Genomic DNA, 12,179 nt, shown 5'->3' on the forward strand with positions numbered 1-12,179 from the left:
ATGACTGGAGAGGTGACACTGCTGGGACATTATACAGTAATGGAGGGGTCTGGTGATGATTAGAGAGGTGACACTGCTGGACATTATACAGTAATGGAGTGGTCTGGTGATGACTGGAGAGGTGACCCTGCTGGGACATTATACAGTAATGGAGGGGTCCGGTGATGACTAGAGAGGTGACCCTGCTGGGACATTATACAGTAATGGAGGGGTCTGGTGATGACTGGAGAGGTGACACTGCTGGGACAATATACAGTAATGGAGGGGTCTGGTGATGACTGGAGAGGTGACACTGCTGGGACATTATACAGTAATGGAGGGGTCTGGTGATGATTAGAGAGGTGACCCTGCTGGGATATTATACAGTAATGGATGGGTCTGGTGATGATTAGAGAGGTGACACTGCTGGGACATTATACAGTAATGGAGGGTCTGGTGATGACTGGAGAGGTGACACTGCTGGGACATTATACAGTAATGGAGGGGTATGGTGATGACTGGAGAGATGACACTGCTGGACATTATACAGTAATGGAGGGGTCTGGTGATTAGAGAGGTGACACCGCTGGACATTATACAGTAATGGAGGGGTCTGGTGATGACTGGAGAGGTGACACTGCTGGGACATTATACAGTAATGGAGGGGTCTGGTGATGATTAGAGAGGTGACACTGCGGGGACATTATACAGTAATGGAGGGGTCTGGTGATGATTAGAGAGGTGACACTGCTGGGACATTATATAGTAATGGAGGGGTCTGGTGATGACTGGAGAGGTGACACTGCTGGGACATTATACAGTAATGGAGGGGTCTGGTGATGATTAGAGAGGTGACACTGCTGGGACATTATACAGTAATGGAGGGGTCTGGTGATGACTGGAGAGGTGACACTGCTGGGAATGCTGGGACATTATACAGTAATGGAGGGGTCTGGTGATGACTGGAGAGGTGACACTGCTGGGACATTATACAGTAATGGAGGGGTCTGGTGATGACTGGAGAGGTGACACTGCTGGGACATTATATAGTAATGGAGGGGTCTGGTGATGACTGGAGAGGTGACACTGCTGGGACATTATACAGTAATGGAGGGGTCTGGTGATGATTAGAGAGGTGACACTGCTGGGACATTATACAGTAATGGAGGGGTCTGGTGATGATTAGAGAGGTGACACTGCTGGGACATTATACAGTAATGGGGGGGTCTGGTGATGACTGGAGAGGTGACACTGCTGGGACATTATACAGTAATGGAGGGGTCTGGTGATGACTGGAGAGGTGACACTGCTGGGACATTATACAGTACTGGAGGGGTCTGGTGATGATTAGAGAGGTGACACTGCTGGGACATTATACAGTAATGGGGGGGTCTGGTGATGATTAGAGAGGTGACACTGCTGGGACATTATACAGTAATGGGGGGGTCTGGTGATGACTGGAGAGGTGACACTGCTGGGACATTATACAGTAATGGAGGGGTCTGGTGATGATTAGAGAGGTGACACTGCTGGGACATTATACAGTAATGGAGGGGTCTGGTGATGACTGGAGAGGTGACAATGCTGGGACATTATACAGTAATGGAGGGGTCTGGTGATGATTAGAGAGGTGACACTGCTGGGACATTATACAGTAATGGAGGGGTCTGGTGATGATTAGAGAGGTGACACTGCTGGGACATTATACAGTAATGGAGGGGCCTGGTGATGACTGGAGAGGTGAAACTGCTGGGACATTATACAGTAATGGAGGGGTCTGGTGATGACTGGAGAGGTGACACTGCTGGGACATTATACAGTAATGGAGGGGTCTGGTGATGACTGGAGAGGTGACACTGCTGGGACATTATATAGTAATGGAGGGGTCTGGTGATGACTGGAGAGGTGACACTGCTGGGACATTATACAGTAATGGAGGGTCTGGTGATGATTAGAGAGGTGACACTGCTGGGACATTATACAGTAATGGAGGGGTCTGGTGATGACTGGAGAGGTGACACTGCTGGGACATTATATAGTAATGGAGGGGTCTGGTGATGATTAGAGAGGTGACACTGCTGGGACATTATATAGTAATGGAGGGGTCTGGTGATGATTAGAGAGGTGACACTGCTGGGACATTATACAGTAATGGAGGGGTCTGGTGATGATTAGAGAGGTGACACTGCTGGGACATTATACAGTAATGGAGGGGTCTGGTGATGACTGTATCATTATGTGTCAGGTTCCTATAAGGTGTCAGGATGTGGCGGTCTATTTCTCCATGGAGGAGTGGGAGTATGTAGAAGGACACAAGGATCTGTACCAGGACATTATGGAGGACCCCCGGCCCCTCACATCACCAGGTAAGTGTCACTCATTATTCCTTTATACTAGAAACCTCTGACTTAATGACATAAATCTCTCTATTCATCCAATGTTCATAGTAAATATCATAAAACCTTCACCAACCTGATGTTCCTGCAGAATAAATGTCCCAGTGTTCCCTGCTGCTCCAGAATGATGTGTAATCTGCTCGTCCCACAGGAGACAACATGGCTTTAACCTATTAGTGACCATTTAAAAAATGTTTCCCTGTTGGGCTCCAGTTCTTACGCAGCAAAATACAATTTCTCTTTCGGCTCCATTGGGGGACACAGACTTTGGGTATATGCTGTTGTTGCTGGGAGACTTGACACTAAGGAAACCAAAAAGTCGTCTCCTCCCAGCAGGATATACCCGCCTACAGAGCCTGAGGTCATCAGTTTTAGCTTAGTGTCTGCAGGTGATGGACACTGGTCGGGTTTCTCCCCAGACTTGGTCTAAGATTTTTTTCTTTTTACAGAATAGGGACGTTCAGTTTTTCTTATTCCCCTTATTTTTCTCTTTTCAGGTGGGGACTCAGGAACATAGCGTTCACTGTTTCCCCATTTGCGATTGAGGGGGCACAAGCATCGTGCATGTACTGTCAACCCCCTCTCGCCAACGGTCAGCGCCTGGGGTTGTACCTTATGGGTCCGGGTCCCCCACCTTTCCCTGTTTGTCTCGCTTTTCAAGCCCGGCATGATGCAGGTGACAAAAAGCTGGCTGAAGACTTCATGAGGTGAGTTCTTCAGATTGAGGTGAGTATTCTCCTTTTCCCTTTTTTTCTTTCAGGTGTTGGGGGCTTGCAACCTTTGGAGAACCCCTGTTTTCGTCCCACTCCTTTTTATTATTTCTAGTTGGGGTCCCTATTGGGCAAGAGCTGGGCAGTCTTTCTTTATTCAGCAGCCGCCTCTATGGGGTTTTTTTCTTCTGTGCTCCGGCCGCGTGGTGTTCAGCGTAGCCAGGGCGCAGTTTACTTTCGTTTTCACAGCGGCTCGCTGCGCTGGCACTTCGCCCGCTCCTGTTCCCCGACACTCACATATGCTTCGGGGATTGGAGCGGGGGCGCCATTATGGGCCGGCATCTTTCTTCCCCGGCGGGATTCGCGCCTAGGGAGAGCACGAATCTCTTCAGCCAATCAGAGCAGTGCGGGGGACTGGAGGCCAATCAGAGGTGCTCCAGTCTAACCCGGCCCCTCTCTTCTGATTGGTCCTGCTGTCCCTGCTTTTCTCACAGCAGCTGCCTGGTGGGGGACATGGACGCTGGTGAGATTACCCTATTTTTCCACGTCCGAGACCAGAACTGTCCCTCCCTCTAAACAGGTACCTGTGGCCCTGTTCACCTACTACACTTGTAAGGGCTGAAACGCAAAATGCCTGGGTCTGCTGTACCCACTTGTTCTGCCTGCATCACTGCACCCCCTGACCCCCCCCTGGTATTCCTATTCAGGATGCTGCCCCTCCAATGTGGGTGTCTTCCCTCTCAGTCTATTTCTGACTTGGCGCAGGTCTCCCGTTCCGTGGTGACTGCCTTAGAGAGGTCTTCCTTACACCCTTCCCCAATAGAGCCTCGCTCTTCCTCACCCTATTTTAAACACTCTAACAAGCTTAAAGGAGTACTCTGGAGCAAAGTTATTTTATGGCATCGTTTGCACAGCCTTCATTGGCTGGGCTGTGTAAACGCATCAGAAAATCCTCTGCCAATCAGCGCGATCCAGCCGCGCGTGCGCACATACCATCTCCTTGGGACCGGACATGTGATAACTGTAGGATACCCAAGCCTATCAGCGCGATCCAGCCGCGCGTGCGCACATACAATCTCGCCGGGACCGGACATGTGATAATTGTAGGCCAATGATATCCTGATAGTTACGCTGGCATAACTAACAGGGAGCACATGCGTGTGCTCGCATAGCTATATCTACGCTGGGAGCCTAGTGCAGCTGTGGAGCTCCCTTTCATTGGTGCAGGGGAATGGAGGCAAAGATGAAAGCGCTGTGTTTAGGGGTATGGGCAGCAGCGGGGGGGGGGGCGTTTTTATTAAAATTATTAGGTAAGAGAAAGGTAAGGGGTTGAGGAGGAGGGAGGCACGGGGGACAGGAAATTGTAGCAATGCAGTATGGGGGAAAACTATTTTTACGTCATCCTCCACATCACCATAACCAGGAAGTGGCAGAAAATACAGGGCCCCCGCAGCAGGAGAATGGCTGGACCGATTTCAGAAATAAGTACATGTGCAGAGAGGTACAGCCATGGGGAACGTTTGGGGGGGTATACATTTTTAAATCAGAGTACTCCTTTAATAGGGGCCATTCCTCTGACTCCTCTCCGGAGTCTTTGTACAGACGTAGGCATGGGCATCGTCCCTCTGCTACGTCTTCCAGCAAGTGTCTTTCTTCCAGAGTCGCCGTTCTGAGTCTCCAGAACGGCGCACCAGGTCAGTGTCTCCCTCTTCTAAGGCTGACTCCACCCGTTCCCACTCCCCTGGAGAACTAGTTGATGAGGCTGCTTCTGTTTCAAGACTCAGAAGACCACGCAGACATGACCGATACGGTGGACTCATTGGTTTCGGCCATAAGAGACACCTTTCACCTAGAGGACCCAGGAACCTGTCCCAGAAGTTTCCTTTCATCGTGCCCGTCCGGCTCACACGATGTTTAGCTCCCATGCTGAATTTGATGCCTTGCTAGAGTCTGCCTGGAGCCACCCTGACAAGAGGTTTCAAGAAACAAAGAAGGTTCAAGCACGTTATCCCTTTGCTAAGGACCTTATGGCCCGGTGGACCTCCCCTCCTACGGTGGACCCACCAGTCTCCCGTCTATCTAAGACTACTATCCTACCTTTGCCCGATGCTGCATCTTTTATGGATCCAGCGGACAAAAAGGGGAGACCTTGGCTAAATTTGCCTTTGAGGCTGCGGGTTACGATTTGGGTTTCCCGACTCCGCCAGGGCAATTCTTCTGGAGCTTCCTTGGAAGAACTGGCCGACTTAATTCTCCTGCTTTCTAAAGCGGGAGATTTTCTGTGTTCTGCTTCCATGCAGTCGGCCCACTGTGCTGCTTTTGCCACGGGTAACCTTGTGGCTCTCTGTAGATCCGCGTGGCTTAAGGCCTGGGATGCGGACGCAGCCTCTAAGAAGTCTCTCACTGAGCTTCCTTTTACTGGTTCTCAGCTTTTTAGTAAGCGCCGAGGTGAGATCATCTCGGAAGCCATGGGAGGGAAGAGTTCCTTATTACCTCAAAATAAGGCCTGTAGAACTACATCCTGCTGTAAATCTACCTCCTTTCGTTCCTTTGGATCTTCAGGGTCACGATGGGGACCAGGCAGGTGCCTTCTCGGGACAAAAAGGCTCCCTTCTTCCAGACGCGCACATCCTGGAATTCGGATAATGGTTCGGTCCACTTTGCGCCCAAGGCGGGTACCCGCAAACCCACCGCTGCCTGAAGGGACGCCCTCACCCGCGGATTTTTCTCGGGTGGGAGGTCGTCTGTTACTCTTCCGGGATGTCTGGACCACTCATGTGCAGGACTCCTGGGTCAGGGATGGGGTGTCCAATGGTTACCGGATCGAGTTTGCCTCTCTTCCAAAGGACCGCTTTTTCCTTTCCCGAGCTCCGCGATCTCCCTCTGTGGCTTAGGTCTTCCGGGATGTGCTTCAGACCCTCCTCATTCAGGGGGTCATTGTTCCGGTTCCTCCCAGGGAACACTTTCGGGGTTTTTTTTCCAACCTCTTTGTAGTTCCCAAGAAAAGTGGGTCCAGTATGCCCTATCTTGGATCTAAAGCTCCTCAACCTGCTTCTCCTCTTGCGCCACTTCCGCATGGAGTCTCTCCGTTCGGTTGTGTCGACCATGGATCAGGGGGAGTTTCTTTCCTCAGTGAACATCAGGGACGCCTACCTCCATGTTCCGAATTTTCCGGGACATCAGTGGTTCCTCCGCTTTGCTGTCCCGGAGGGACATTTTCAGTTTGTGGCTCTCCCCCTCGGCCTAGCCACAGCTCCGAGGGTGTTCACCTAGGTCCTTGCGCCGGTGATCGGTCTGCTAAGGACAAGGGGGGGTCTCAGTGATCCCTTACTTGGACGACCTTCTGATCAAGGCTCCGTCCAAGGACCAGAATCTAGAGACTCTCACCCTCACTCTTCAGGCCCTGTCTCGCTTCGGTTGGTTGGTCAATCGGGACAAGTCCAACCTATCCCCCACTCAGTCCCTGGTTTCTCTAGGACTTCAATTCGACACCTGGTCCGCCCGGGTTCACCTTCCGCCGGACAAGCGGTTGACCCTTCTCTCGGGGGTTCGTATACTCAGGAACCCCTCCCCAGTATCCATTCGGTTTTGCATGGAAGTCCTGGGTCGGATGGTGGCGGCCATGGAGGCCGTTCCTTTCGCTCAGTTTTATTTTCGACTCCTTCAATTTGCGATTCTATCCCGGTGGGACAGGTCCCCATTGTCCCTCGATCACAACATCGTACTTCCTCGGGCATCTCGCCGCTACCTTCTGTGGTGGCTCCGCTTCCCCCTGCTTCTTCAGGGGCGCTCCTTCCTGCCCCTCTATTGGCTGGTTGTCATGATGGATGCCAGCCTTTCGGGTTGGAGGGGTGTCTTCCGAGACCGGACAGTCCAGGGCTTTTGGTCTCCCAGGGAGACACTCTTCCCGATCAACATCTTAGAGCTGAGGGCAATCTACCTTTGCCTGTTACATTGGGAGAGCCTTCTCCAGGGCCGCCCAGTTCGTGTCCAGTCGGACAACTCCACTGCGGTGGCATACATCAATCGCCAGGGTGGCACCCACAGTCTGGCAGCGATGGACGAAGTTTCCAACATCCTTCTCTGGGCGGAGCTCAGGGTTCCAGCCATCTCGGCAATTCACATCCCAGGCGTAAACAATTGGGAAGCGGACTTCCTAAGCCGGTCCTCTCCCGACCCCGGCGAGTGGTCCCTTCATCCGGTGGTATTTGCAGAGATCTGCGGCCTCTGGGGAACTCCAGATGTGGATCTCTTTGCATCCCACCACAACCAGTAGGTTCCCCTCTTTGTGTCGAAGTCGCGGGACCCCCGTGCTCTGGCAGCGGATGCACTGGTAATTCCTTTGTTGGGGTTTGCCCTACCTTATCTGTTCCCTCCTCTTCCTCGCCTTCCCATGGTCCTGAGGAAGCTCAAAGCGGAGAACATTCCCGCCATTCTCGTGGCTCCAGATTGGCCTCAGAGGGCGCGGTACGCCGATGTCGTCCGGCTCCTGGACTATGTTCTGCTGCGCCTTCCACTTCGTCCAGACCTTCTCTCTCAGGGTCCCCTGGGCCACCCCTAATTACCGTCTCTGCATTTGACAGCGTGGCGGTTGAGAGCGCGGTACTAAGGGCCTGTGGCTTCTCAACACAGGTCATTCGCACCATCCTTAAGGCACGCAAGCCTTCTTTAAAGGGTCAAGTGTCTGTCCTTTCCATTCTTTTCCAACGCCCTCTGGCATCTGATTCTCATGTTCGGACCTTCCTTCAAGGAGTGGCCCAAGGAGTGCGTACCTACCTCTCTGTTACGTCTCCCTTTCGTCAATGTGATTCCTTTTTTGTTCTTACGGACGGTCACCGTAAGGGTTTACCTGCTTCCAAGGCAACCATTTCGCGGTGGATCAAGTCTGTCATTTCAGAGGCTTACCGTTACAGGGGGAAGACTCCTTCTTTCAGGGTTTCAGCTCACTCCACGCGTTCTGTCGGAGCTTCCTGGGCTCTCCATAACAGCCTCAGCCTCTCAAGTCTGTATGGCGGCTACCTGGTCGTCCTTGCACACTTTTACTAAATTCTACCAGGTTCATACCTTTGCATCCGCGGATGCTAGTCTGGGCCGTAAGGTGTTGCAGGCGGCGGTGGCCCAGCCTGCCCTTTGATTGTTTTCTGTGCCCACCCTAGGGACGGCTTTGGTACGTCCCAAGGTCTGTGTCCCCCAATGGAGCCGATAGAGAAAAAGGGATTTTTGTCTTACCGTAAAATATTTTTCTCAGAGGATCCATTGGGGGACACAGCTCCCGCCTTTTCTTTGGTGTTCCGGTTTTGGTTACCTGTCCGAGGGTGTGTTCAGTAAATTTTTTGTTCTGGTTACCTCGGACTGGTCTTGGTTTTCTGCCTCTCGGTCCTCTCCTACTGCTTGGGGACTAAACTGATTACCTCAGCCTCTGTAGGCGGGTATATCCTGCTGGGAGGAGCCGACTTTTTGATTTCCTTAGTGTCAAGTCTCCTAGCAACAACAGCCATATACCCAAGGTCTGTGTCCCCCAATGGATCCTCTGAGAAAAGGATTTTACGGTAAGACAAAAATCCCTTTTTTATGGTGTTCTTGTAGGTGCAATTACCTCATCTATTTTAAGCAGTTTTAGCTCGGTGGCTCCGATCCGGCCGGAACTATTACATCTGCTCCGGCTCTTTATAAGGAGTTGTCTTCTCTTGCTACCACCAAGTGTTCCAGGGGCTCCGTCTGGTCCCTATAGGGGTTCACGTACTCCTGATGTCTCACAGTCACCTTCTATGGCTGCTACACAGGGCCTGCCACAGAGAGTAGGGAGATCCTTCTTCCAGGTTGGGTTCCTCCACAGACCTCTGACTCTAACGTAAGTCCCTTGGCATCATGTGAAAATACTTGGACAATTCTATAACAGTAACGTTCCTAAGACGCCATAGAGGATAAGGCACAAGGCTCTGCTGGTTGTCTCTTCAAGGATATTTGTCTAGGCAGAGAACAACATCTGAGGGGAGAAGACAATAGAGGCGGAGACCATCACAACCAATCTTTGTCTACACCAAACTGTAAACACCAAATCAGCCTTTTCTCGTTGAGGACATTAACCCCTCCCCGACATGTGGCGGACATGATCTGTCAAGGATCGCTTCCTCTACACGTTCAGTGGTGGGACCCAGCTGTCAATCACTGCCAGGATCCCGACTCTGCTGCTGAGGCCAAGATCGCACCAGTCTTGACAGCATTAACTAAATAGATGCCGGGATTGGTACTGATCACTGCAATGCGATCCGGTTGGTTGCCATAGCAGCAGGAGGCCAGATGATCGCCTCCTATCTGCCAAGTACGGCAGCCTGTAAGGTCCAGCCATAGGGTAGGGCCACATGTAGTGCATCTGCAGTGGATTTGACGCTGTGGATGTGATACTAACCATCTCTAGTGTGCCTCCTGCTAAGCCCATGTGTCCAGTTTGTCGCTACCAGCAGACACACAGTGATTATTGAGTCACCGCCCGCATGCGCATTGTACTCATAGACATCATGGCCGGTCTCTGGCAAGCTCAGGACACAGAGGGAGCCACCGTGATGTCTGTGAGTACAATGCGCATGTGCACGACGACTCACAAATCACTGTGTGTCTGCTGGTAGCGGCGGGTTGCTGCGGGCACAGCAGGAGGCAAACTTAAGGGACTGTCCGTAGCACATCCACAGCGTCAAATCCACTGCAGATGCGCTACGTGTGACCCTACCCTATGGCTGGACCTCACTGGTAAACTGTCGCTGTAATACAGATGTATAGAATAATATAACAGGTAAAACATCTAAACATAAAATGTTTTCCAATAAGTAAATGATGTGTAAAAAATAAATGCCTCTTTCCCAATAAAGCCCTGATTATATATATATATATATAATATAATGTGCCAAAGGATGTTATAAATGTAGCCGGTTTTATGGTTTTTAAAAATAATAATAATCTAAATTATTTTTTATCCCTAACAGAAATCACCAGTAAGAATTCTGAGGGAAACGTCATATTATTGAGCTACAAAACAGAAGATGAAGACACCGCACAGGACTCCACAGGAGGAAATCTTATTCACCATTATACAGATCTATCACATGATCCCAGGACAGATCCATCACATGATCCCAGTACAGATCCATCACATGATCCCAGGACAGATCCATCACATGATCCCAGGACAGATCCATCACATGATCCCAGGACAGATCCATCACATGATCCCAGGACCGATCCATCACAGGATCCCAGGGCAGATCCATCACAGGATCCCAGGGTAGATCCATCACATGATCCCAGGACAGATCCATCACATGATCCCAGGACAGATCCATCACAGGATCCCAGGACAGATCTATCACATGACCCCTCTAATCATGAGGAATCTTCTATTGACCAATCACAGATTATTACCACAAGGACAGATCAGAAACAGGGTAAAGAGTTTCAATGTAGTAAAAGTGGAAAACCGTTTACAAAAAACTCAGGTCTTTTTACGCACAGAAAAAAACGCACAGGGGAGAAGCCGTTCTCCTGTACAGAATGTGGGAAATGCTTTACGTATAAATCAAATCTTGATACACATCAGAGAATCCACACAGGGGAGAAGCCCTATTCATGTTCAGAATGCGGAGTATGTTTTACAAATAAATCAAATCTTGACACACATCAGAGAATCCACACAGGGGAGAAGCCATTTTCCTGTTCAGAATGTGGGAAAGGTTTTGCACGCAAATCAAATCTTTTCACACATCAGAGAATTCACACAGGGGAGAAGCCATATTCATGTTCAGAATGTGGGAAATGCTTTACAGATAAATCGAATCTTGTTGCACATAGGAAAAGTCACGTAGGAGAAAAACCGTACTTCTGTTCAGAATGTGGAAAGCGCTTTACATATAAATCAACTCTTCATACGCATCAGAAAATTCATACAGGGCAGAAACCGTATTCATGTTCAGACTGTGGGAAATGTTTTATGGGTAAATCATATCTTGTTAAACATCAAAGAATTCACACAAGAGAGAAGTCTTTTTCATGTCCAGAATGTGGGAAATGCTTTACACATAAATTAAGGTTTGTTAAACATGAGAGAAGTCATTCAGGAAAGAAACCATACTCCTGTTCAGAATGTGGAAAGTGCTTTACAAAGAAATCAACTTTTGATACACATCAGAGAATACACAAAGGGGAGAAGCCATATTCATGTTCAGAATGTGGGAAATGCTTTACAGATAAATCGAATCTTGTTGCACATAGGAAAAGTCACACAGGGGAGAAACTGTACTCCTGTTCAGAATGTGAAAAGTGCTTTACATATAAATCAAGCCTTGTTAAACATCAGAGAATTCACACGGGAGAAAATACATATTCATGATCAGAATGTGAGAAATGTTTTCATAGGTAAATCGCTTCTTAATAAACGTCACAAAATTCACACAGGAAAAAAGTAGCTGTGTTTTTTCCCCCCATGGATAAGCCCTTAAATGGGCACTTTTATTAGAATACATTTTTGCTATTGCACTTCTTATGGTAAATAAAAAAAAAAAAATCTTTCTAATGTACTTTGTTTAAAAAAAAAAAAAAAGTTTTCTATGTTTTATTTGTTTTTAACCTTTTCAGGAAGCAGGGCGCATGCATGCATCCTGAGTCCTTAAGGACGTAGGGCGAATTGATACGCCCGTGGGAATTCCGGTCCCCGCTGCTCGCCGGGCAGGGACTGGCCTGGAATGCCTGCTGATATTGTTCAGCAGGCATCTCGGAATATCGCTCAGGACCCCCCCCCCCCCCCCCCCCCATTTCGGCAATCGCGGCAAATCGCAGATCAATTCAGATCTGCGATTTGTCGCTATTCCGGGCTGATCGGGTCTCTGGTGACCCGATCGCCCGGAAAATAGGGATGATCGGAGCTGTGAGTGACAGCCCCGATCATCCTAAGGGATAGGAGTGAGGTTGCAGTGCTGCGATCTCCTCCTATCCCCTGCCATTAGTCAGCAATGACTACTGACCAATGGCAGTTGAAGACAGGGGTTACCATGGAAACCCCCCGCTCTGCCCACCCCTGGATGTCGGGCAGAACGGGGGGAGAAGA

The 12,179-nt window shown here is 49.8% G+C and overlaps 1 protein-coding gene across 1 annotated transcript in view; it reads left to right on the forward strand.

Moving 5' to 3' along the window:
* Positions 1-11,579, forward strand: part of LOC130309908 (uncharacterized) — a 51,902-nt gene extending 40,323 nt beyond the window's left edge. The window contains exons 10-11 of the mRNA XM_056552361.1: positions 2,225-2,345; positions 10,066-11,579. Coding sequence (XP_056408336.1) covers positions 2,225-2,345; positions 10,066-11,465 — 1,521 coding nt within the window. The 3' untranslated portion in view covers positions 11,466-11,579. The remainder of the gene's footprint in view (positions 1-2,224; positions 2,346-10,065) is intronic.
* Positions 11,580-12,179: the final 600 nt, after the last annotated feature.

This window comes from Hyla sarda, chromosome 1 (genome assembly GCF_029499605.1).
Source record: "Hyla sarda isolate aHylSar1 chromosome 1, aHylSar1.hap1, whole genome shotgun sequence".
Classification (NCBI taxonomy): domain Eukaryota; kingdom Metazoa; phylum Chordata; class Amphibia; order Anura; family Hylidae; genus Hyla; species Hyla sarda.